Source organism: Erinaceus europaeus, chromosome 12 (assembly GCF_950295315.1).
Source record: "Erinaceus europaeus chromosome 12, mEriEur2.1, whole genome shotgun sequence".
In the NCBI taxonomy this organism is placed as follows: domain Eukaryota; kingdom Metazoa; phylum Chordata; class Mammalia; order Eulipotyphla; family Erinaceidae; genus Erinaceus; species Erinaceus europaeus.
The window spans coordinates 49,838,598-49,865,812 of NC_080173.1; the positions used below are offsets into that span (position 1 = coordinate 49,838,598).

Here is a 27,215-nt window from a genome sequence, read left to right on the forward strand (position 1 = left end):
GAAAAATACCAAGACAAGTGAAATAATATTTTTCATTAATTCCAGTAAACTTGATTGTCTTTTTTTTTTTTTTTTGATGCAGAAGCAGGAGGGACTGGATAGGAAATTAAATAATATATATTTGTGATCTGATGAAATGGTTCACAGGTTTTGAAACGAGTGCTTTTGCTTTTAGAGGATTACATCACAGAGGAGACCACCTGGTGGTGGAGTCCTGGGGCAGAGGGAGAAGTGAGTTTGGACAGATAAAAGATTGTCTTGGGTTTTTGTTGTTCGCAACTTGGTGGCTCTAAAATGCCCATTGACATGTTAAGGACAGTACAGTGAGGTAGGGAAGGCTTAGGAGAGCAGGAAGCAGGTGGAAAAGGCAAGTTAGGATGCCTTGGTCAGCAGCTGTAAGAAGGAGAGGCCAGCATAAAGGGCACAGAGGTGTGGGAGGGTATCTGGGTCCCACGTGTACTGGGGTCCTGATCTCTGCACTTCCAGGCCACTCAGCCCCACCAAAGCCTCTGTCAGGGTCAGTTCTTCTTCTCCCAGAGAGGAGAGCAGCTCGGGTTGCAGGGGGAAAACGCCTTCTTTATCATGTAGGAAGTTCCGTTCCATTGTATTCTCCACCTGGAAGGATCAAAATAGCATGAGACAGGAAGGAATTGGAAATCTCTCTCTTTCTCTCTCTCTCTTTATTTGCCACCAGGATTATCGCTGGGGCTCAGTGTTGGCACTACAAATCCACTGCTCTTGGCTACCATTTTCCACCTTTTCTTCTATTTTATTTATTTATTTATTTATTTGTTTATTTATTTTTGCTGGAGCACTGCATAAACTCTGGCTTATGGTGGTGCTAGGGACTGAATTTGGGACACTGGTGCCTCAGGCATGAAAGTCTTTTTGCATAACCATTATGCCATCTCCTCAGCACTATTTTCTTTTCCTTCTCACTCTTTTTTTAAATTAAAAAAATTTTTTTTTATTTGATAGGACAGAGAGAAATTGAGAGGGAAGAGTGGATGGAGAGGGAGAGAGAAAGACCACTTGCAGACCTGCTTCACTGCTTGTGAAGCTTTCTTCCTGCAGGTAGGATTGGAGGCTTTAACATGGATCTGTACGCATGGTGATACGTGAGCTTAACCAAATAAGCCACTGCTCGGCAGGGAGAGATCTCTTTTCTTTTTAAAAAAAATTTTTTTAAATTTCATTTATTTATTTTCCTTTTGTTGCCCTTGTTGTCTTTAAAAATTTTTTTTTATTGTTGCTGCTGTTGTTATTGATGTCGCCATTGTTGGATAGGACAGAGAGAAATGGAGAGAGGAGGGGAAGACAGAGGGAGAAAAAGACACCTGCAGACCTGCTTCACCGCCTGTGAAGTGACTCCCCTGCAGATGGGGAGCCGGGAGCTCGAACCGGGATCCTTAAGCTGGCCCTTGCGCTTTGCGCCACGTGCGCTTAACCTACTGTGCTACCGCCCGACTCCCGGGGTCTCTTTTCTTTATCCTGACTCATAAAGATCACAAAGAGAGGGGCCAGCTGATGGCACACCTGGTTGAGTGCACACATTTCAAAGCACAAGGACCCAAGTTCAAGCTCCTAGTACCCACCTGCAGGGAGAAAGCTTCATAATTAGTGAAGCAGTGCTGCAGGTGTCTCTCTTTGTCTTTGATTCTTTTTCTTTTAATTAAAAAATTCTAATTTAATTTTTTGATTGCCACCAGGGCTATCACTGGGCATTGCTGCCGGCACTGCAAATCTACTCCTCTAGTGGCAACCCTCCTTTTCTCTCTCTCTCTCTCTCTCTCTCTCTCTCTGCCTCCAGGGTTATCGCTGGGGCTCGGTGCCTGCGCTAAGAATCCACTGCTCCTGGAGGCCACCCTTTTCCTTCTTGTTGCCCTTGTTGTCTTTTTCTGTTTCTATTTCAGAGCTATTTTATTGGATGGGACAGAGAAATGAGAGTGGCCGGGGAGCTAGAGAGGTACAGAGCAAGGTAGACACCTGCAGATCTGCTTCACCACTCGTGCATCTTCCTGCAGGTGGAGAGTCGGGGCTCAAACCCAGGTCCCTGTGCATGGTAATGTGTGCACTTAACCTGCCTCTCCTCTATTCCCCCTCCCTTCTCAATTTCTCTTTTTCCTATCAAGTAAATAAAAAGACAGTAAAAACATTTAAAAAATCAGTTATATTCCTCTTACTCTAAGTTTTTTTTTTGTGTGTGTGTGTCACCAGTGCCCTGTGTATGCTCCATTTTACTGCTCCTTGCTGACTTATTCAGATAGACAGACAGACAGACAGACAGACAGACAGACAGACAGACAGAAGGAGAGATATCATCATAGCATCAGTGCTTCTCTCAGGAGGACTAGTGTTTTCATGCTGGGGCTCGAACTTGGACCATGTTCATTTCAATGAAAGCACCCTACCAGGTAAGCTATATTTCCAGCCTTTCTAGCTCCTTTATTGACATAGCATTATAAGTCCATCTGGGTTCTACTTTTACTATTTTTTAAAAGATTTACTAGAGAGAGAGAGAGAACACCAGAGCATCATTCTGACATATGTGATGCCAGGGCTTGAATTAGGGATCCTGTGCTTAGTGCTTTATCCACTACATCATTTCCTGGGTCTCACCACCTGAGTTTTTTTTTTTTTTTAATATTTATTTATTTATTGCCTTCTGTTGTCCTTGTTGTTTTTTTGTTGTAGTTATTATTGATGTTGTTGTTGTTGAATAGGACGGATAGAAATGGAGAGAGGAGGGGAAGACAGAGAGGGGGAGAGAAAGATAGACACCTGTAGACCTGCTTCACCACCTGTGAAGTGACTCCCTTACAGGTGGGGAGCTGGGGGCTCGAACCAGGATCCTTATGCTGGTCCTTGTGCTTTGCGCCACCTGCACTTAACCCACTGCACTACCACCCGACTCCCACCACCTGAGTTTTTAACAAGCCTATATAGTGGGCAGTATATTTATTTTTTAGCCCCATTTTACAAAGGAGTGAACTGAGGCAGACATGGACACATTAAAAGATTTTCTTTTTTAAAATTTTTTATGTTTTTTTAAAAAATATTAATTTATTTATTCCCTTTTGTTGCCCTTGTTGTAGCCTTGTTGTAGTTACTATTGTTGTTGTTGATGGCGTTTGTTGTTGGATAGGACAGAGAGAAATGGAGAGAGGAGGGGAAGACAGAGAGGGAGAGAGAAAGATAGACACCTGCAGACCTGCTTCACCGCTAGTGAAGTGACTCCCCTGCAGGTGGGGAACGAACCGGGATCCTTCTGCCGGTCCTTGTGCTTTGCGCCACCTGAGCTTAACCCACTGAGCTACACCCTTAAAAGATTTTCTTGGGGGGGGGGGAAGATTTTCTTAAGGGTAGAGGAGATAGTGTAATGGTTATGCAAAGAGACTCTTATGCCTGAGGCTCTGAGGCCCCAGGTTCAATCCCCCGAACCAATATAAACCAGAGTTAATCTGTGCTCTGATAAAATAAATAAATAAATATTCCCTTACTTAAAAACAAAAGAAGCAATAACGACAAAAAGATTTTTCTCACATTGCTTGACTAGGAATAAGCGAAGCCAGAGTTTTCTATCTCCTCTACCAAGAGTGGTTTAAACAAACACAAAACCTAGATAGTAGCTTAGAAGCTTACCCTTTAGGGTTAGCAAGGGCCAGCGAGATAGCTCACCTAGATAGTGCTTTGTCATGTGCATGAACCAGGCTTGAGCTCAACCCCCACTGTACTGGAAGGAAATTCAGTGTTGTGATGTCTCTCCTTCTCTCCCTCTACATTTCTGTCTCTGTCTCTTTCTATCTAAAAAAAAAGTTGACTTGGGGGGCCAGGCAGTATAGCGTCTGGTTAAGTGCTCACATTACAGTGCACAAGGACCCAGGTTCAAGCTCCTGATCTCCACCTGCAAGGGGAAAGCTTCACAAGTGGTGAAGTATTGCTGCAGGTGTCTCTCTGTATCTCTCCCTCTGTATTTCCCCCTCCCCTCTCAATTTCTCTGTGTCTATCCAATAATAAATAAAAAATTAAAAAAAAAGTTGATGGAGTGGTAAAGGCCTGGTAATAATAATAATAATAATAATAATAATAATAATAGCAGTAGAAGCAGCAGGAGCAACAATAAATTTACTCTTTTACCTCTGGTCATGAAAGAGCAAAAAAAGACACCTATGGACATCTAATCTTTGACAAAGGGGCCCAGACTATTAAATGGGGAAAGCAGAGTCTCTTCAACAAATGGTGTTGGAAACAATGGGTTGAAACATGCAGAAGAATGAAACTGATCCACTGTATTTCACCAAATACAGAAGTAAACTCCAAGTGGATCAAGGACTTGGATCAAGGACTTAGACCACAAACTATCAGATACTTAGAAGAAAATATTGGCTGAACTCTTTTCCGCATAAATTTTAAAGACATCTTCAATGAAACGAATCCAACTACAAAGAAGACTAAGGCAAGTATAAACCTATGGAACTACATCAAATTAAAAAGCTTCTGCACAGCAAAAGAAATCACTACCCAAACCAAGAGACTCCTCACAGAATGGGAGAAGATCTTTACATGCCGACATATATAAAGAGCTTGCCAAAGTCAACAACAAGACAACAAATAACCCCATCCAAAAATGGGGGGAGGACATGGACAGAATATTCACAGAAGAGATACAAAAGGCTGAGAAACACATGAAAAAATGCTCCAAGTCTCTGTTTGTCAGAGAAATGCAAATAAAGACAACAACGAGATACCACTTCACTCCTGTGAGAATGTCACACATCAGAAAAGGTAACAGCAGCAAATGCTGGAGAGGGTGTGGGGTCAAAGTAACCCTCTTACACTGCTGGTGGGAATGTCAATTGGTCCAACCTCTGTGGAGAACAGTCTGGAGAACTCTCAGAAGGCTAGAAATGGACCTACCCTATGATCCTGCAATTCCTCTAATGGAGATATATCCTAAGGAACCCAACATATCCATCCAAAAAGATCTGTGTACACATATGTTCTTGGCAGCACAATCTGTAGTAGCCAAAACCTGGAAGCAACCCAGGTGTCCAACAACTCAGATGAGTGGCTGAGCAAGTTGTGGTATATATACACAGTGGAATACTACTCAGCTGTAAAAAATGGTGACTTCACCGTTTTCAGCTGATCTTGGATGGACCTTGAAAAAAATCATGTTGAGGGAAATAAGTCAGAAACTGAAGGATGAATATGGGATGATCTCACTCTCAGGCAGAAGTTGAAAAACAAGATCAGAAAAGAAAATAGCAACAAGGGCAACAAAAAGGAAAATAAATATAAAAAAAATTAAAAAGAAAAGAAAAGAAAACAGAAGTAGAACCTGAAATGGAATTAGTGTATCACACCAAAGAAAAAGACTCTGGGGTGGGTGGGTGGGGAGAATGCAGGTCCAGGAAGGATTCAGAGGACCTAGTGGGGGTTGTATTGTTATATGGAAAACTGGGGAATGTTATGCATGTACAAACTATTGTACTTACTGTTGAATGTAAAACATTAATTCCCCAATTAAAAAAATAAAACAATTAAAAAAGTATATCCTAAAAAAAAAAGAAAGAGCAAAAAAGAAAGAAAGAGAGAGGAAAAATGTGAAGTGGGTCTTAGTGGGCAGTTCTGTCATTAAGACACAAGAAAAAAGAACTGGAGCCTTTTCACCAATTCTAGCTGATTCCCTTCCAACCCCCCCAGGGCATCTGCTGTTTTTTGTTCTCACCAACTTTAGTTGCACAGGTAGGATCTTTTTCTCCATGGATTTTACCAGCAGTTTCTGTTGGGCTTCACTTAGCTCTGGAGGGAGAAAAAGATAAAAAAGACAAAGATACGTGTATTGCTGGTACAGAAGAGCTACAGACCCTACGGGTGTGCTTCCAGAACCTCAGCCTTATCATTGAGCTATTGATCCATGATTGAATCCTTATTCTATGCCAGATACATTTGCTCAATGTTAGGTTTAAACAAAATGTTTTTTCACTTGGAAAAGACAACGAACACATGCTCATAATAAGGGGGAGAAGGGAATTCAGAGACGAGAGATCTATTTTGGCTTTGGAATTGAGGGCAAGCTTCTTAAGGGAACAAACATCTTAAGCTTGAAGAAGCAACAATTTTTCTAAGTTGGGATGGGGTATAGGAAGGGGAATGTTCCATGCTGAGGGAAGAGGAAAATCCAGCTGCAATTTCAGATGTGACTCCCTAAATTTCAAGTTAATATGTGTCAACATATAAGTGATGAGCTGAGCTATCTGCATTTAAATATGTGACTAGTAAAACTAGGTTATATGTTTCCTGAGACAATTCAAGGGAATCAAATGAATGCTTACCACTAAAACCAGGTTTTTTTTTTTTAATGAATGTATTTTAAAAAAAGATTTTACTTATTTATGTATTTATGATAAAGATAGGAGGAGAGAGAAAGAACCAGGCATCACTCTGGCACATGTGCTGCCAGGGATTGAACTCACGACCTCATGCTTGAGAGTCCAAAGCTTTATCACTGCGCCACTTCCTGGACCACACTAAAACCAGTTTTTACCTTATATATTTACCTTTATTTTATTTACAGAGAGAGAGAGAGAGAGGAGAGAGAGAGAGAGAATAGAGAGAGAGAGAACCAGAGCATGATTCTGGCAAATACAATGCAAAGGACTGGACCTGGAACTTCATGCGCTTAAGTCTAAAGCTCTAGTACACGCCCAGGCATTTATTTATTTATTTTACCAGAGCATTGCTCAGCTCTGGTTTGTGGTGTTGGTGGTGGTGGCGGCGGTGGCGGTGGTGATGTTAAGGATTGAATCTGGAACTTTAGAGCCTTAGGCATGAAAATCTTTTTGCACAACCTATGCCATCTCCCAAGCCCCTGCTGTTTACTTAAAAGTTTTTTCTTTTTATCTTTGTTTATTTATTGGATAAAGACAGCCAGAAGTTGAGAGGGAAGGAGGAGATAGATAGATAGACAGAGGGGCCGGGTGATGGTGCACCTGGTTAAGCGCACATGTCACAATGCACAAGGTCCTGGGTTCAAGCCCCTGGTCCCCACCTGCATGGGGAAAACTTCACAAGCAAGTTGCAGGTGTCTCTCTGTCTCTCTCCCTCTCTATCTCCCCCTCCCTCTCAATTTCTGGCTGTCTCTATCCAACAAATAAATAGAGATAATAGTAATAATAAAATAGATAGAGACACCTGCAGCACTGCTTTATCACTTGCAATGCTTTTCCTCTATGGGTGGGTACCAGGGACTTGAACCTGGGTCCCTGGACTTTGTACCGTGTGTGCTCAACCCGGTGCACCACCACCTGGCACCTTCTTTTAAAAAATATTATGTCTTATTTTAATGATATATATATATATATATATATCATTAAAATAAGACATAATATATATAAAGATACAGAGGAAAGATAAAGAGAGAAACCAGAACACTGCTCAGCTCTGGCTTATGGTGGTGTGGGGGGATTGAACCTGGGAATTCGGAAGCTCAGACATGACAATCTTTTTTTGCATAACTATTATGTCATTTCCCCTAGATCACTATTTATTTATTTATATATCGACTTATATTTTAGATAGAGATAGAAGAATCAAGAGGGAGGAAGAGACACCTCAGCCACTGCTTCTCCACGTGTGAAGCTTCCCCCTTCAGGTGGGGACCAGGTGTTTGAACTTGGGTCCTTGTGCACTGCAATGTGTATGCTCAACCAGGGACACCACCACACAATCCCTTCCCACTATTTACTTTTTTTTTTTCTTACCAGAGCACTGCTCAGTTCTGGCTAATGGTGGTGCAGGAGATTGAACCTGGGACTTCTGAGCCTCAAGCATGAGAATCTCTTTGCATAACCATTATACTATCTACCCCTGCTCCCCACTATTTACTTTTTGTTGTTGTTGTTGCCTCCAGGGTTATCCCTGGGGCTTGGTGGTGCCTGCACTATGAATCCACTGTTCCAGGAGGCTATTTTTCCCCTTTTGTTGCCCTTGTGGTTTATCATTCTTGTTGTTATTGATGTCATCATTGTTAGACAGGACAGAGAGAAATGGAGAGAGGAGGGGAAGACAGAGAGGAGGAAAGAAAGAGAGACACCTGCAGAGCTGCTTCACCGCCTGTGAAGCACCCCTCCCTGCAGGTGGGGAGCCAGGGGCGCCAACCGAGATCCTTACATTGGTTCTTGCACTTTGGCGCCATGTGTGCTTAATCCTGGGCACTACTCCCTGGCCCCCACTATTTACCTTTTATTTTAATATTTATTTTATTTATTATTATTTTTTTAATATTTATTTTTTAATGAGGTGTTGGGGAATGAACTCAGGATTTAGTGCTTGTGCGATACTATGGAGTGGTCTCTTGGATCCAATATTTTCCTTTTTTCTTTTTAGTTGATAGGGCAGAGAGATACTGAGAGGGGAGGAGGAGCTAGAGAAGGTGAGAGAAAGAGAACTTCAGCACTGCTACACTGTTCATGAAGCTTCCCCCCTACACGTGGGGCCTGGGGGTTTGAACCTGAGTGTTTGCATGTGGTAATGTTTGTGTTCAACAAGGTGTGCCAGCACTTGCTCTCCAATTCTTTCATTTTTAATTAATTAATTTAGAGAGAGAGAGAGAGAGAGAGAGAGGGAGGGCACACAGGAGAGAGAGCACTATCTTACTCTCCATGGAGCTTCCCTGGTACTTTCTATGATAGCCCTGTGTTTTGAGCCCAGGGCCTTGTGTGGATTAAAGGATGTGTTCTACTGGGTAAGTTATCTCTTAGTTCTAGAATCCATTTTTTAAATATGTAGATATAGGGCTGGGGAGACAGCTCTGAGTAGAGCACAGGACTTAAATGTCTGATATTCCAGGTTCAAGCTCCAGCCCCACCATAAGCCAGAGCAGAGTGGCTCTCTGGTCTCTCTTACTCAGTAAATACAAATTTAACAATATTTATTTTAGGGTGGGGGAGATAGCATAATGGCTATACAAGTAGACTCTAATACTTGAAGCTTCTAGGTCCCAGGTCCAATTTTCCATACCACCAGAAGCCAGAGCTGAGTAGCAAAACAAAACAAAATAAAAAACCAAATACACAGTAGAGACTTTCACATTTCACATGACAGATATAGATATAAATATAGATGATATAGATAGAGTGAGAGGAGCCAGAACTTCACATGGTACATGTGTTATTGGGGGCCAAACCTGTAACCTCAGGCATACAAATCCTGTGTGCTACCAGTTGAGCTATTTCCCCAACCACTAAATTAAAAAAATTGGAGGGGCTGGGTGGTGGCATACCTGGTTGAATGCATATGTTACATTGCTCAAGGATCCGGGTTTGAGCCCCCGGTCCCCACCTGCAAGGGGAAAGCTTTGCAAGGCTGTCAGGTGTCTCTCTCCCTTCCTATCATCCCCTTTCCTCTCAATTTCTGGCTGTCTTTATCCAATAAATAAATAAAGATAAAAAGTTTTAAAAAAAGAAATCACCTTCTCTTTAAATAAATTGGAAAAAAAAACCAAACCAATAAGATGTAGATATAAACTACTTATTACACTATAGCATAGTTTGCCTGCCATCCTCCATCCATCCATTCACTTACTCATTAATTCATTCATAAATTTGGGAATTGAGTCAAGAATTTATTCTTTTCACCAAAAAGATGAAGACCTTTGTTTTCTCACTTACCTGTTAGGGCACCAAGGAAATAGAGGACAGCACCCAGAGCTTCCTTTGAGAGTAGGACATCTTTTGGGAGTGCCTCCAGGCTAACTTCATGCCCTTTGTCTAGAGTTCCTTCGATCTGTGGGGAAAGACGGGTGACTACAGCAATCCTGTGACGTGATAATTCTCTCATGTCCTTGTTCCCCGCTCAGTCTTGGAAAAGTACTGGACTCCTTGGTTCCTTTGTTCCCAAGGCTGGGTCTCTGCAAGGAGCCCAGCATACCTTTCTTTAAGCAGAGCGTCTTTCTGCCTGCTGTTGACATTCTGGCCACCAGGGGGAGCATATGCTTTGGTGGAGAACCTGTCCTGTTTGCCCTTTTCCAGAGACACAAAGGGAGCAGCAGCCATCTGGCAGCCTGTGAGGCTCCTGGCCAGCCTTGGGGGAGGAGGGGGGTATGCATGCTAGATTCCCCTGACCACTGACCACCTTCTACTGTTTCAGTTCACCCACCAATTGTGAGAACGACTGACACCTCCCCAAACCTTTCTCTCTTCTGCGCCTCCCCGCCCGGCCCCTGCCCCGATGCGGTGGGGTGGGTGGGGATGGGGCTCACCTCCAGCTCCAGGTCTTGTAGCTCCTTTCTCTTCCCTAGAAGTTTGCTGAGTGAGCTGAGCAGGGAGCTTTTCCCTGCATGGCTCAGTTTTTCCACTTCTTGGGTCTCTCTTTGAACCTCTTCTTTCAGTGTTTTGAAGTCCTCATGCGCTTCCCCTAAGGGGAAAATAAATGTGGCAGACAAAATGTCCCAATCTGGCACCCACCCCATTCTAATGCACTTAGATTCTTCCTGCAGGGCTCCTTCAATCAGCCCTCTTTGGGTTCTGCCCTCTGCTTCTGGCTTGAACCTGATCCACCTCCGTCTCTCTCTCTCTCTCTCTCTCTCTGTCTGTCTCTTTTCCTCTCTCTCTTTGCAGAAGGAAAAAGGCTATGAATTACCCTCCAGCCCTGTCTTGAGGTGCTGGTTGCTTGTGAGCAAGACAGAGTAAGCTGGTGAGCCATACCCCTATTATCATCCACAACATATTCGGATCCCAGAGATTCCCAGGTTCCATCCCAGAGCTGGAGACAACACACTTTCCTTTCTCCAAGATGCAAGTTAAAAGTTGAGAACAGGAAGCCAGTTGGTGGCACACCTGGTAGAGCACACACCACAGTGTCCAAAGACCCAGGTTCAAGTCCTTATTTCTACCTGGAGGAGGTGGAGGGTTCATGAGCAGAGAAGCCGTGCTGCAGGAGTCTCTCTTTTTCTCTCTATCTCTTATTTCTCTCTCAATTTTTTGTTGTCTCTAATTTTTAAATTTTATTTATTTATTTATTTATTTATTTTGAGAGCAAGGTCAAAGAAAGATAGCTGACTGGGTAGAGTGCATGCTATACCAAGCATGTGGCCAAAGGTAGAGTCCTTTGGGAGATACTATGGAAGGTTCTCCCTCTCTCTCTCTCTCTCTCTCTTTCTGAATGAAAAAGCTGCCTGGAGCAGTGAAATTTGCAGGTGTCGGGTCTGTGCTTGTGTGTGTTGAGAACAAAGACCTATTCCCCCCTCTTTTGAGTTAGCTGTCAAAGAATGACCTTAGTGACTGGCTATTTCTTTTCTTTTTTTAACTTTTCTTTTTTAAAATTTATTTATTGGACAGGGACAGAGAGAAATTTCTTAAGGCAGCTGTTCTGTATGCAGGGATGTGGGTGGATCAGGGAGAGCTTGACTTGACCTGACCCTCTAGGGGTATTGCATCCTAGGAGCAGGGCATGGCCTGCTTTGGAGAGAGTGGCTTCCTGGAAGAGGCTCCAGTTCCCTGGACTTCCCACACAGCACTTGTTTTCCCTTCCTCCACCCGGTTGATCCTCTCACTGGCTTCATGCCAGAATTTTGGGAGAAACTCACAAAATTCCATACCAACGTCAGATGCCTGGACAACTGAGGGGAAGAAAAAGAAAACATACAGTTACGACAGAAGACCTAGTGGGGGTTGTATTGTTATATGGAAAACTGGGAAATGTTATGCATGTACAAACTAGTGTATTTACTGTCGAATGTAAAACATTAATTCCCCAATAAAGAAATAAAAAAAGAAAGAAAACATAGTTACAGTGTAATCCTTCAGAATGGGGCCATATCCAGGGGGTGAGGTATTAATGGAGATTAGGAAATAGGTTCACCTTTCAGGAGATCCCATTGATAAGCTTTCATTTTGTTTTTTATTATTATTTTTTTACAGTTTAGTCTATTGATTAATAGGGCTGGAGGAGCCAAAATATTACTCTGGTACATTCAATGCCAGAGATTGAAGTTGGGACCTCATGCCTGAGGTCTCTGGCTGCATGTGGATTTTTTCTCTCTTTTTTAAAGGATGTTATTTATTTATTAATACAAGGTAGGGAGACAGAGAGAGGGAACAGAGCATCACTCTGGCACATGGAATGCCAGGAATCAAACTTGGGGCCTCATGCTTTCAAGTTCACTGTGCCTTCTGGACCTTGCATTGATAACATTTTAATGTATGTATTTTGTGAGAGAGACTGACCAGAGCAAGAACTCCAGCATATGTGGTGCTGGAGATTCAGCACTGCAGGTCTTCATGCATGCAAGTTCTGCATTTCTGCTGTTGAGTCACCTCCCCAGCCATCCCATCCATCTTTAAGGGTCCTCTTGGCTCCATTTGTGGGAGGGGAAAATAATCAAGAGAGAAGCTAACACAATTGAGAAAAGGTTGCCTGGATTGAGTTGCCATTACGCAGTCCTCTCAGTGGTTCACACCTGGTGTTGGTGGGTGGCATTGCAGGGGTGTGTGTGTGTGTGTGTGTGTGTGTGTGTGAGAGAGAGAGAGAGAGAGAGAGAGGGAGGGAGAGAAAGAGAGAGACAGGTTATAGCTATAAAGATCTTTGAGGACAGAAATCTGAGCTTCAGACCTGCTAAACATAAGACCTCCTCTTTCACTGTTTTTTTTTTCCCCTAGGCTATTAAAATTTCTCCCACATGTTATTATCAACTGAAGTCTGCTCTACTATGTTCTCTATCAGCTTCATGTAGAAGAGGAAGACAGAAAGATTGTAGTCTTTAAAATTGAGAGTCAAGAGGGGAGTCCGGCAGTAGCACAGTGGGTTAAGTGCACGTGGCGCAAAGCGCAAGGACCAGCGTAATGATCCTGGTTCGAGCCCCCGGCTCCCCACCTGCAGGGGAGTCGCTTCACAAGCGGTGAAGTAGGTCTGCAGGTGTCTTTCTCTACCCCTCTGTCTTCCCCTTCTCTCTCCATTTCTCTCTGTCCTATCTAACAACAATGACATCAATAACAATAATTACAACAACAATGAAAAACAACAAGGGCAACAAAAGGGAAAATAAATAAATATTTAAAAAAAATTGAGAGTCAAGAAAATTGCAGTGACATGAAAAGGAACACTTACAAATGAACTTCTCCTCTTCTGGCTTTTCTGAAGGAAGAAATAATGCACATATGTCAGCACACAGCCTATCTGTGCCTTTTAATCTAGAGCAGTTGTCAAGGCAGCTTTGTCAGGGATCATTATAAAAACACGGAACGATTATGTCAGCTCATCCGCCCCCACAATTTGAGGACACGCGCTGCTTTTGAGTCTTATTTCTGCTGCAGAACATGCCTTTCCAGTTCTGTCTTTGTTTCTCTGTCTCCCTTGGGCAGTATTTATAAGCTTCTATCAGTCTTTCTAAAAGTGGCAGGGAAAGAAAGCCAGGGACTCTTTGGGATACTATGGTCTAGACTATTAGAAGGTACAGGGTTTTAGCAGAGAATGTCAGGAATAGGGCAGAAGATGTGGGGAGCCAGAAAGTCTCTTACCTCCGGGAGGGAAGGTTTGCATACTGTCATTGTAGATGTGTGGGATCTCTGTAAAGAGTGAGGGCGAGAGAAGGAAGGCTCTTACCAGCTGACCTTCACTTCCCTTTCTAGCGTCAAGCTCCTGAGTACTGCTAGGGGCGAGGAGCCTGGCCTCAAACGCCACACCAGTTCCCTGCTTTGCCTCAATCCTTTTGCAAGTCCTCTGGATCCCAGTGATAATACTGTGTGCTGCCTTGCATTCTTAGTGTCTGTGTTAATTTCCTCTATTGTCCACAGACTTCTTGAGAGGAGAAGCTGTGCTTGTGCATCTCTGTGCCTCCTCCGCTGCCAGCTCTCATCCTGCCTGGCATTCGGGGGTGCTTAGATCTTGGGGGTCCCTGCACTTCCTCTCCAGAGAGGGCCCCTGTGGTAGTACCACAATTCAATACCCTCCTTCACCTCCCGCCCCGACAAGATGCTGAGCTTTGGTGCATGAAGAACATTGTTGTTGTCTAAGTTGTCCTCCTCCTTTTCTCCTTTCATCCTCTTTATTCTTCTTCTCCTCCTCTTTATATATGCAGGATCTCACCACTCCTGGGTCAATTTTTGTTGTTGTTGTTGTTGTTTACTTCAGATACAGACACAGAGAAAGGGAAAGACACCACAGCACCAGAACTTCCCCCAGCTACCTCAGCTCTCCTGGCTTGAACTCAAGCCATGAGCACAGCAAGGCATGCGCCCTACCAGGTAATGTCTCCCTCGGCCCAGGTAATGCTTTATTTTTGTGGTGTTAAGAAATTTACTCCTCAGGGCCTGGCATACATGATATCACTGCTGAGTTAACTGACCAACCTAATTATGTGATTTTTTTTATTGTTGTTATTGGAAGAAAGGGAGGAGAGGAGAGACATCACAGTACTATTTCATGATCATAGTTTGATCCCTAGGATGCCCACTGGTGGTGTCATTCCTGGGGCCCACATGCAGTGTCAGGGCTCAAATCTAGAGCTTCATATGCAACCAGGCATACGTGCGTGGTACCTGTTCAGCTATTTCCTGGCCCCTATGCCAGTAACTATTGTTTTGAGGAGAGGACATGTGGTCACTGCTCACCCCATTCATCTTTGCCTTTGACCATCAGCTGTCTCACTCGGAAGGCCAGGATGCAGCCCTTGGGGATGGTTATGGCCTCCTTGTGGTTTATGGATCCCTGGAATTGGACAAGAGGGTTTGTGAATCTGCAGAAATCCTAAGGATGAGACAGATGCTGGGAGTCGGGGGCGGGTGGTGGTGGTAGGAGGGGCAGACAGAGGATTGATCTGAGTGCCTTTGGGTAGATAAACCAGGAGCCCTATGGTGGTATCTGATCTCATTTCCACTCACTCCAGGCTCTTTGGAATGAACTTCAAAGCCCTTCTGCCCTGGTCATCTCTCTAATGATCTATGTCTCTTCCTGGGTCAGACACAGGAAAGAACTGTGCAGACTTGCTCCATCACCTAATTTCTGTGCATCCCTGTTCCATTTTAAAGCTTCCATCCAGACCCTGCCTCCTTTCTACTCTCCATCCAGCCCCACCGTGCTCACCTCCTTTAGGAAGTCTTGCATGCCTGGTTGCATGCCTGGTTTCAACTCACCCCTTGAATATTTATACATAGTAGACATAGGGATGTAGGGCATTACTTACTAACAGTTTTCCAAGTCTGTATTCTATGCCTTGGATTTCCACAACTAAGTCTCTCCATGAGATGAGAAGTCTCTGAGAGCAAGGATGTCTCTCTTTGAAGTTGGGAGCACTATGGATGAAAACCTATGACTAACCTATGACTGAGCATCGCTTTCTGCTAGTTCCTCGAAGCATCAGGCAAGTATGCTGCCCCCCCCCAAGTTAAAGCCAGAAACTGGGAAAGCAGGGGGGAATGGGTCCTTTCTAATATCCTGGGTCATGAGTACTGGTGGAGCAAAGTTAATGCAGCCTCTAAGGAAAGGTTGAAAGAGAGAGAGAGAGAGAGAGAGAGAGAGAGAGGGAGAGAGAAAGAAAGTGACAAACCTGTAATCCCAATGGGGCAAAGAATGGGAGGGAGAAGTTGCCCTCTGCTTTGCCAGCCCTCTCCAGCGTGACCTCCTGCACTGTCTCCACCACCTCCATCACCACGTACAGGTTCTCCCCCCGGTTCCGCATCTCCTTCAGGAATGGGTGCTCTGCTGTCAGCTTCCTGGGGCAGGAGAAACATAAGGGCGTCTTTGAATCCTCTTTCCTGTCCCAGGTACACCCTTCTCTCCTGTCCCTTCCAGGAGCAAAGTGTGATGTTGCCCTGGAAGGGGGCAGGATTTGGAGCTGGACAGAGAACAAGCCCCGGATCTCCTGCTTGCTAGCAGGGAAGCTCCTCTGAGTCTTCTTAGCCTCTTCTGTAAAATGAAGATAATAACGCCGACCTCCCAGGTTGTTGAGAGAGGCACTCGGTAATCATCAGGGGGCAGCAGCTGGCCCAGGACAGAGCTGCCTGGCTGCTGCTTTCTCTCCTTCCCTCTGGTCCAGGGGTAGGTTTCTTTCCCTTTCTTCCATATTCTCAGTCTTGTTCACCTATGCTGGATATTCTTTCTCCATCACTCATCCTCTCTCTTGCTATTAAAAACCAGTTCCTCTTGGGCCAGGAAGTGGCTCACACAGTAGAACGCACACTTTACTATGCATGAAGGTCTGGGTCTGGGCCTCTGGCCACCTGCAAGGAGAAGGGCTCAAGAACTACAGACCTGTGCTATGGTATCTCTCCTTCTTTACTCCCTCCTCCCACGTATTTCACCATCTATCTTAAAACAAACAAACAAACAAACAAGCAAACAAACAAGTTGGCTTAGGAGGTGACACAGTGGCTAGAGTATTAGCATGAGTATTAGCTAGAGTATAAAGCACGGCATCCTAAAAAAGACAAAAAGGATGGGTCCTGAGTTTGATCCCTAGGATCACATGTACCAGAGGGATGCTCTGGTTCTCTCTCTCTCCTCTCTCCTCTGTCTTTCTTGTATTAATAGATAAATGACTATTTTTTAAAAAAAGATTTTTATTTATTAATTCATGAGAAAAATAGGAGGAGGAGGAGGAGAGAGAGAAAGAACCAGACATCACTCTGGCACATGTGCTGCTGGGGATTGAACTCAGGACCTCATGCTTGAGAGTCCAGTACTTTATCCACTGTGCCACTTCCTGGATCACATAAATAAATGATTCTTTAAAAATAAATAAAACCAAAGGGGGCAGGGTGGTGGCGTACCTGGTTGAGTGCACATATTACAATGTGCAAGGACCCGGGTTCGAGCCCTTGGTCCCCACCTGCAGGGCATAGCTTCACGAGTGGTGAAGCAGGGCTACAGGTGTCTCTCTGTATTTCTCCCTCTCTATCACCTCCTTCCCTCTTGATTTCTGGCTGTCTCTATCCATTAAATAAAGACAATAATTTAAAAAGGTAAATAAAACCAATCAGACAACAACAGTCTGGTAGCAATGTGGGATTTTGCAAACATAGAGTTCTAGCTATAACTGTGGTAGTAGAAATAAAGAAAAAAAATGAAAGAGTGTAGTTTAACTAAATAACTGGTTAGAATAAAAAAAAAAACAGTTTCCCAAATTCCCCTCACCACTTGCTCCTCTGCTTTTCATATATATATATATATATATATATATATATATATATATATATACATATATATAATAAATAAAATCTTGGCTCTTGCCTCGTCCTCAAATTACTTCTTTCTTTCACTTAATTGGCAAATATCTCAAAAGGTAATTTCACTCCTAAACTCTCTATAATTTGCTTTCTGTTTCTTTCTTTTTTTTTTTTTTACATTTATTTATTTATTTATTTATTCCCTTTTGTTGTCCTTGTTGTTTTATTGTTGTAGTTATTATTGATGTCATCGTTGTTGGATAGGACAGAGAGAAATGGAGAGAGGAGGGGAAGACAGAGAGGGGGAGAGAAAGACAGACACCTGCAGACCTGCTTCACCGCCTGTGAACCAACTCCCCTGCAGGTGGGGAACCAGGGGCTCAAACTGGGATCCTTCCTCTGGTCCTTGTGCTTTGCACCACATGCGCTTAACCCGCTGTGCTACCGCCGGACTCCCTTGCTTTCTGTTTCTAATTCTACCCACCACACTCAAAACTTTTCCTGGGAGTCAGGAGGTAGCGCAGCAGGTTGAGTGCATGTGGCGCGAAGCGAAAGGACCGGCGTAAGGATCCAGGTTTGAGGCCCTGGCTCCCCACTTGCAGGGCAGTCGATTCACAGGCGGTGAAGCAGGTCTGCAGGTGTCTATCTTTCTCTCCCCCCTCTGTCTTCCCCTCCTCTGTCCTATCTAACAACGACATCAATAACAACAACAATAATAACTACAACAACAAGGGCAACAAAAGGGAAATATATATATATATATAAACCTTTTCCTTACTTTGCCACAATGCTGGCTCCTGCTGCCCAGACTCTCTGTGCCGGCCGGCTGTCTCCCACAGGCTTTCCACCACACTCTGCTGCCGGGGCCAGGCGGTGGTGCACCTTGTTAAGTGCACACGTCACACTCTGCTGCCCTGCTTCTGCTCCAACCCTGTCAACTTCTCAATCCATCCACTCCACCTGCATCTTGGGTATTCATTTCTTTGGTTCCCTAAATTGTTATGTCCCCCCAAGATTCTGTTTCCAAACTCCATCTAACATCCCCTAGGTTCCTATAGTTTTCATCTTTATGTAGATGCCTGCTGCCTTTGATTTATTTTTATTTTTCTGTATAGAGTCAGAGAGTGGAGTGTGAAAGAGACTACCACGCTGAAGCTGCTTTTAATGCAGCGGAGGCTGGGCTTGAAACTGGCTGGTACACATGACAAGGCAGCACTCTATCCAACTGAGCTATTGCTCCAGTCCCCTCCTATGATTCCTCACTCTGACTTCTCTCCCGGGCTCCAATGGGCTGTGAACATGCTCAGCTGATGACTTTGTAGAGCCACAAATTCAAAATGCCAAAAAAGAGCTCATGCATTCTTTCCAAATACACTTATTTTTTTTGGAAAAAAATTCTTGGAAACCTTGTAGTAAAGACAACTCTATGACTTTTATTTTAATTATTATTATTATTATTATTATTATTATTTGCCTCCAGTTGCTGGGGCTCAGTGAACTATGAACCCACTGCTTCTTGTGGTCTTATTTATTTATTTTTATTCAATGGAACAGAGAGAAACTAAGAAGGAAGGACAGATAAAGAGAGGGAAAGATAGACGCCGGAAGGCCTGCTTCACTGCTTGTGAACTGACCCCTGCAGGTGGGGAGCTGGGGGTTGGAACCGGGATCTTTACTCTGGTCCTTGAACTTCGTACTATGTGCGCTTAACTCAGTGTGCTACCGCCCGTCCCCTCTGTGACTTTAATAAAGGTTTATTTATCTATCTTTTGCCTCCAGGGTTAATGTTGAGGCTTGGTGCCTGCACTATGAATCCACTACTCCTGGAGGCCATTTTTTTTCCTCCTGTTGCCTTTGTTGTTCGTTGTTGTTGTTGTTATTGCTATTGTTGTTGTTGGATAGGATAGAGAGAAGTCAAGAGAGGAGGGGAAGACAGAGAGGGGAAGAGAAAGATAGACACCTGCAGACCTGCTTCACTGCTTGTGAGGCGACACCCACTGCAGGTGGGGAGCCAGGGGCTCGAACTGGGAGCCTTAAGAGGTCCTTGAGCTTTGTGCCATGCGTGCTTAACCCGCTGCATCCCCTAAAGGTTTATTTATTTATTTTTTCCCTTTATTGGGGGATTAATGTTCTACATTTGACAGTGAATACAATAGTTTGTACATGCATAACATTTCTCAGTTTTCCACATAACAATATAACCTCCTTTTCCAGGACTTATATTCCCCCCCCCCCCGCCCCAGAGTCTTTGACTTTGGTGCAATACACCAACTCCAGTCCAGGTTCTGCTTAGTGTTTTCTCTTCTGATCTTGCTTAAAGGTCTATTTATTAGTGGCAGTGAAAGGGAAGAGAGAGAGAGAGAGAGAGAGAGAGAGCGAGCCAGAGCATTTAGCATATACAATTCCAGGGATCAAACTCAAGACCTCATGTTTGTAACTTCAGTACTTCAGCCAGTGTCACCTCCTGGGTCACCACGCATACCTCCAAACTCTGTCTTACTATTCCTATTAATATCCCCACATGGGTCAAGTTTCAGAGTTATCTTTTAAAAATTATGTTTTATTTCTTTTAATAATAACTACATACTAGGCACTGGGCTGTGGCATACCCAGTAAGCACACACATTACCATGCTCTCTTCATGAGCAGTGCTGTAGGTGTCTCTCCTCTCTCCCTCTCAATTTTTCTTTGTCCTATCAAAACAAACAAACAAACAAACAACAACAAAAACCCCATCAGGATCCATGAATTATCATGTAGGCACCAAGCCCCAGTGATAACCCTGACTGAAATATATATATATTTTCAGGAGTCGGGCGGTAGCGCAGCGGGTTAAGCACACGTGGTGGGAAGCACAAGGACCAGCTAAGGATCCCAGTTCGAGCCCCTGGTTCCCCACCTGCAGAGGAGTCGCTTCACAGGCGGTGAAGCAGGTCTGCAGGTGTCTATCTTTCTCTCCCCCTCTCTGTCTTCCCGTCCTCTCTCCATTTCTCTCTGTCCTATGCAACAATGATGATATCAATAACAACAACAATAATAACAACTACAACAAATAAAAACAATAAGGGCAACAAAAGGGAAAATAAATAAATATAAAAAAGAAATATATATATATATGATATTTAAGGTGTAAAATGTTATATTTTGATACATATGAACATAGAGAAGTGATCTACACAGTCAAGCTAATGCACATACCCATCTCCTTACATTATCTTTATTTGTTTACTGGACAGAGACAGTCAGAAATCAAGAGGGAAGGGAGTGACAGAGACAGAGAGACACCTGCAGCACTGCTTCACCACTTGCAAAGCTTTCCCCCTGCAGGTGAGGACTGGGGGCTCTAACCTGGGTCCTTGAGCACTGTAATGTGTGCTCAACCAGGTGTGTCACCGCCTGGCCCCTCCCATCTCCTTACATAGTCATCACTCTTTTGTGCATGGGGAGAGCACCCACAATCTACTCTCTTAGTATATTTCCAGTATACAAGACTGAGTGATTAACTGTAGCCATCATGCTGTCTGTTCAATCTCTCTCTCTCTCTCTCTCTTTTTAAAGATTTTATTTATTTATTGCGTCACCTCCTGGATGATGATTGTATTTATTTATTCATGAGGAAGATAGGAGGAGAGAGACAGAAGCAGACATTACTCTGGTACATGTGCTGCCAATGATTGAACTCAGGACCTTATGTTTGAGAGTCCAGTGCTTTACCCACTGTGCCACCTCCCAGACCACCTATCTGTTCAGTCTCTATCAACTATCTTTGACAGATCTCTTCCTTGCTCTGTAGTCTGGGCACCCCAAAGGCCTTTTCATTCTGACTGTTGTTCTCATCTCAGGTGCTCACTTGACATTTCTGATCTAATCTCTGATCTGACCTTGTGATCTGTCTGTTTCATCTCCTTGTCCCTTGTCCTCTACCTGATGCATTTGCTCCAGGGGCAGAAGAATCTCAGCGCCCATTAGAATGCTGTTGAGGGCTCCCTGGACCTCACAGAATGGTTCCATCTCCTTGACTAGTCACATTGGGCCTCAGTGACTGGAGTTCATTTTCTTTTCTTTCTTTTAGATTTTTTTTTTTGATATTTATTTCCTTTTTGTTGCTCTGGTTGTTTTTATTACTGTTGTAGTTATTATTATTGTTGTTATTGATATCGTCATTGTTGGATAAGACAGAGAGAAATGGAGAGAGGAGGGGAAGACAGAGAGGGGGAGAGAAAGATAGACACCTGCAGACCTGCTTCACCGCTTGTAAAGCGACTCCCCTGCAGGTGGGGAGCCGGGGCTCGAACCAGGATCCTCACGCAGGTCCTTGCGCTTTGCGCCATGTGCCCTTAACCCACTGCGCTACCGCCTAACTCCCGACTGGGGTTCATTTTCACTGTCCACTAGCTCCACTCCTACTGTCTACTCTGGCTTTCACATTCTTTGTAGGTTTGAGTGCTGGAAATTTCTTACCCATGTACCTTTATGTCTTTCTCCCAGCCCTGCATGTCCAACTTCTAGTTGTCTTTCTTTTTTTCTTTTTTATTTTTATTTAAAAAAATTTTTTTTTCTAGTTGTCTTTCTTTTTAATTTTTTTTTTCATATTGACACCAGGTTTGTTGCTGGGGTTCCAGCAATATCCACTGTTCTGGGTGGTCATTTTTTTTCATTTTTTTTTCTTTTTCCTCCATTCCATTCTCTTCCCTTCTCTTCCTTCCCGCTTCCTTTTCTTTCCCTTCCTTCCTTCCTTTCTTTCTTTCTTTCTTTCTTTCTTTCTTTCTTTCTTTCTTTCTATTTTATTTGATAGGATAGAGAAATTGATAAGGGAGTGGAAGATAGATAGATACATAGACAGACAGAGATAGACCTGCGGAGGAGGACACTTCACAAGCAATGAAGCAGGTCTGCAGATGGGAGTGAGGGTGGGGGAATCAAACCTGGGTCCTCACAAATGGTAACTGGTGAGTTCAGCTGGGTCCACCACTGCCTGCCCACCCCAGTTGTCTTTCATGCCTAGATCTTGAACTGTCTCTCTGTCCTTGCTTCCCCTGATGACAGTCCCTCTGACCTGCCACGGCACACAGACAAACCCCTTCTATAGCACTTGCCTTAGGTGACATGTTGCCCATCCCTCCGGCCTCTGGATGGCAATGTTCATGAACTAGGCTGTTCTGGGGCATCTCAGTACTTAGTAGGATGCTTTGCACTCATCGAGGCTATGTAATTGTTGACTGAATGACTCCATAAGCACCCCAGCTCCCCCCCCCCACCTCCTGGCCCTCACCTCTCTTTCAACTACTACTTAACTACTTAAAAGTCAGCTCCCCATCAAGCCAAACATCTGAGGTGCCCCAGCAACTGCCACACCCCTTGCACTGCTGGGGCAGCCTTTCTCAGGGTGGCCTGGGGTGTAGGTGGCCAGGCATGAAGCTTCATTTATGGGGAGCAAATGCTGTGGCCAGTCACAGTGTGGAGCAGTTAAGATCCCTCTCCTTGGTGTATTTCATGGAGTCTGAGTGTGAGAAGGTACCTAAAAAACTTTCATGCAACCTCACTATTTTTTTTTCCATGAAAGAAAGCAAGAAGTAGTAGAAGGAGATGTGATCCCACTCTAAGTTAAAGTGAGCACCTGACCCGTGTGTGTGTGTGTGTGTGTGTGTGTGTGTGTGTGTGTGTAAGGTAGTGGGTAGAAAAGTTCTGGAAGAAATGAAAGGATGAGGAGAAGTGCAAGAGTGGTCACAGAAAGGTCTGAATGGACCAGTAGGCCAGAAGGGTCACCTGCTAGAGCGCCCTTCCCGGTGGTGACTACACAGGTGAAGGTCAGTGTGTGGGACCTCAGGACCAAAACTCACCTTTCCCTACACCCTTCCACATCTCTTGGAAGCCCCCAAGTGCTGCCCATTCTCACCTTCCCTGTTGCAAGGTCTCCAGGGCCTTGGGAGCCACACTGAGTGTCTGGACCTCCAGGGTGCTACTCCGGGACACCCCTGCAGTCCCCATCACCTTGACTGTCCTTGGCATATCCACATCTCCCTCCACTCGGGCATCCAGCATGTTCTTAAATCTGAACTTTCCTGAGTCCGTTGGATCTGCAGGAGAAAGAAGACAAAGGCAGTTGGGTTGAAAGGCAGCTCTCTTCCCCACCTCCTGAGCTCCTTAGGGGAAGTGGGGGCTCAATGACACCTCATCAGAGGGGACTTTGGGTAGGCATCTGGTCACCTCCCTAGGTCCCCAGGCCCAAGCCCAGGACTGACCTGCAGGCGAGCTGCCTGGCTCCAGCATGTCCAGGAGGTTGTAGTCAGTGCGGATGTATCGGGCGCCCCAGAAGAGCGTGCTCTTCCTTTTCCTTAGCACCAGGCAAAAGGGATGGAAGTGCTGGAAGTCGATGAGGCTGTCCAGGGGTGTCAAGTCTCCCCGAGGGTTTAGCTGTTTGGTCAGGGCCCGAGTGACATTTTCAAACAAGGTCATTGTGTCTGGTGGAAGCAAGGTTGGAGAGAAAGTTGGGAGACCAGGTCATGAAGAGGCCACAGAGACAGAGAAGAGAAAAGAAGAGAAGAGAAGAGGAGAAGAGGAGAGAGAGAGAGAGAGAGAGAAAGAGAGAGAGAGAGAGAGAGAGAGATCACTGGCCACTGGCTTGAGAGTGGGGAGGGACACCCCTAAAGATGCTTGGGTTATCAGAATGTCAGGGCTGAAGGGAACCAGAGCTGAAACAACACCCTGTGAGCCAGAGGAGCCAGATGGCTTCTTTCTTTGTCAAAGGCTCTTCTCACTCAAATTTATTCTCCTCTCAGCCTGGAGCCTGGTCGGAGCACTTCATTAGTGATGGACGTAGAGTCTCTCTCACACAGCGACACCCAGAGAGCTGTGATGGCTAGAGCCTGAGGAGGCAAACGCTGCTCATCCAGTTGCCCTTTCTTTGAGTGGAGGTGGCTTTCCTGTACCCTGTCCTTCCCTTAGTCTCACCCCCTGGCTCACAGGTGAGCAGGCTCTCTTCCTAGCAGGTACCACCTGACTACCAGATCCAGGCATTTTCCAGGCTCTTTGGCTCTGCCCTCTCTGTTTACCAATCCCGTCCACCATTACCCCTCATATAAAGAATCCTATTCTTCTCTCTCTCTCTCTCTCTCTGCCTAGGTGAGCCTGCCATCATGTGAGTAAGGGTTCTCAGGCCCTCTCTTTCTCTCTTTCTTTATCTGTTTCACTCTCTCTCTTGACCCACGTGTACCCTAACATGTAGGTATTCTTTTTTTCTTAATCTTTATTTGTTTGATAGAGAAAGCCAGAAATTGAGAGGGAGGGGGAGACAGAGAAGGAGACAGAGAGACACCTGCAGCACTGTTTCAACACTTGTGAAGCTTTCCCCCTGCAGGTGGGGACCAGGGGCTTGAACCCGGGCCCTTGTGCACTGCAACATGTGCGCTCAACCAGGAGCACCACCGCCCGGTCCCTTATGTGGTTATTTTTAATTTTCCTGAATAAAGTTTAAAATTCCTGAAAAAAAAAACAACTATTGGGACTGAGTAGTGGTGCACCTGGTTGAGCTACAATGTGCAAAGACCTGGGTTCAAGCCCTGGTCCCCACCTGCAAGAGGGAAAGCTTCATGAGTGATGGAACAGTGCTGCAGGTGTCTATCTCTTTCCCTCTCTATCTCCCCACTCCCCTCTTAATTTCTTTCCATCTCTATCCAAATAAATAAAATAATTTAAGAAAAAGAAAGAACCCTTATTCGCCCTTTCAGGCTTAACTGGGTCACCTCCTCTGTGATCTCTCCCCTCACCTCTTCATGACTCCACCCCATGCACCGAGTGTATTCAGCCTGTGCCCTTCTGAAGTACCTGCAACCTCCTCTTGTTATGCCCAGTGCACCTGCTCTCTCGCCTACTCGACTGTGGCCTGCTGGTGGACAGGAAGTGGTCTTAGTCATCTCTGCAGCGTCAACACCAAGCACAGTGTCTGGCACAGGTTTGGAATTTGTGAAATGTGTGTGGCAAGAATGAATGAGCAAATGAATGAATAAGTGTGATCCTGGGAGCCATACTGGGGGTAAGAGGACCCTGGAAAATGTGGGATTTTGAAAACCCTGAGGGTCACAGTCTTGGGTCTCTGGCTTTAAGGTTCAAGTCTAGGTGCTCTGGCTGGGCAGCCAGTGGCACAGCTGTGTTATCTCTGTGGGTGGAAGAGATAACACTAGTTGACCTAGAACCAACTACCTCTCACAGCACCCCTGACACAGGGAGCACCTCACAGAGTATCAGGGATGCAGACAACACACGCACAGACACACACACACACACACACACACACACAGCACACACACACACACACACACATACATACACATTCTCTTTCTCTCTCTCTCATGGGGCCACTTTGCCAACCACATGGATACCAATGTACTCTTTTTTAAAAAATATAGTTTTGGGAGTTGGGCAGTAGTGCAGCGGGTTAAGTGCACATGGTGCCAAAGCGCAAGGACCTGCGTGAGAATCCCAGCTCGAGCCCCGACTCCCCATCTGCAGGGGAGTCGCTCCACAGGCGCTGAAGCAGGTCTGCAGGTGTATAGCTTTCTCTCCCCCTCTCTGTCTTCCCCTCCTCTCTCCATTTCTCTCTGTCCTAACAACAATGACATCAATAACAACATAATAGCCACAACAATAAAAAACAAGGGCAACAAAAGGGAAAATAAGTAAATTAAAAAATATATATTTAATTTCTATTGTAATATTTATTTAGTTATTGGATAGAGACAGCCAGAAATCAAGAGAGAAGGGGTGATAGAGAAGGAAAGAGACAGACACCCACAGCATTGCTTCACCATTTGCAAAGCTTTCCCCCTGCAGGTGGGGACCTGGGTCCTTGTGCATTTTAACATGTGCACTCAACCAGGTGTACCACCACACAGCCCCACCAATGTACTCTTTTTTTAAAAAAAATATTTATTTATTCCCTTTTGTTGTCCTTGTTTTATTGTTGTAGTTATTATTATTGATGTTGTCATTGTTAGATAAGACAGAGAGAAATGGAGAGAGGAGGGGAAGACAGAGATGGGGAGAGAAAGAGAGACACCTGCAGACCTGCTTCACCGCTTGTGAAGCGACTCCCCTGCAGGTGGGGAGCCGGGTCTTGAACTGGGATCCTTATGCTGGTCCTTGTGCTTTGAGCCACGTGCCCTTATCCCGCTGCGCTACCTCCGGACTCCCACCAATGTTCTCTTTTCATGCCTCATTCCCATGAGGGCAAGGATGGGAAGGACAGGACAACCTCCCACTTGGGTGCTGAGGTGGATACACCCAGGAAGGGCTCAGCTGACTGAAGCCTCCTCTGGACAGAAAGGTGCTCATGGGGCACCTTCTCCATCCCTCCCCAAGATCAATCAGGGTCATTGTCTCTCTGGGATCTGGAGCATCCTATACCCTTTTTGTCCCAGTATCTATCTATTATTCAACCCCCCCCCCCCCCCACACACACACACACCATGACATTAAGTTCTTACCAGGAAGTAGAGGTAGGTCCTGCTTGGCAGCTGATTCTGGAGTGAGGGCCCAGGGATCACTGTTGGTTGAATGACTGTTCTTCACCACTGACAGGCTGCTACTTTATGCCTCAGTGGAGCAGGGATGTCAGCTTCCAAGGACCCCACCCGCCCCAGTAACCCCTCCCCTCCAGCTTCCCTTCTGGGAGAACAGCATCAACCAGTTCTGCCCTGCCCCGGGCCCTGGGCCCTGACCTCCTGAGGGTTGAGGGGGTGGATAGGGAGCTACCAGGCAGGTGCCAGCGTGGGTGGGTGGAACCAGGCCTCAGATACAGGTGGAGACTGAAGGCAGGCTGGTGGAGAGGTTGAGAGGAGAGGAAGGAAGGCCCCTTGGAGAAAAGAACCTGTAGGGAGAGGCTGTGGGAGTTGGGATGTGCATGTGATGAGGGAAGCCATGTTTGTTCTGTCATCATCTGTTGTCATCAGGAAGCACTTAAGATCCATGAGGAGGCCTTGTGGGTGTGATATGGGGAGAAGAAATCTTGCGTGTCTTTAGATTCCAGAAGCAGAGAGGCCAGAGGGCCTTCAT

At 45.1% G+C, this 27,215-nt stretch overlaps 1 protein-coding gene across 3 annotated transcripts; it reads right to left on the bottom strand.

Annotated features, from left to right (window-relative positions):
- Positions 1 to 18: 18 nt before the first annotated feature.
- Positions 19 to 26,804, bottom strand: GSDMA (gasdermin A). 3 transcript variants are annotated; one of them, XM_007531018.3, is made up of 12 exons: positions 26,648 to 26,804; positions 23,408 to 23,626; positions 23,062 to 23,242; positions 15,548 to 15,713; positions 14,613 to 14,709; positions 13,521 to 13,568; positions 13,111 to 13,137; positions 11,603 to 11,623; positions 10,265 to 10,419; positions 9,675 to 9,789; positions 5,732 to 5,805; positions 19 to 615 (listed from the first exon to the last, which is right to left on the bottom strand). In XM_007531018.3, the coding sequence occupies exons 2-12, from the start codon at positions 23,619 to 23,621 to the stop codon at positions 373 to 375; spliced, it is 1,341 nt and encodes a 446-aa protein (XP_007531080.2). In that variant the 5' UTR covers positions 23,622 to 23,626; positions 26,648 to 26,804; the 3' UTR covers positions 19 to 372. The 3 variants fall into 3 exon arrangements, with proteins under 3 accessions (XP_007531080.2, XP_060059541.1, XP_060059542.1); XM_060203558.1 differs by having other exon boundaries at positions 11,591 to 11,623; XM_060203559.1 differs by lacking the exon at positions 11,603 to 11,623.
- Positions 26,805 to 27,215: the final 411 nt, after the last annotated feature.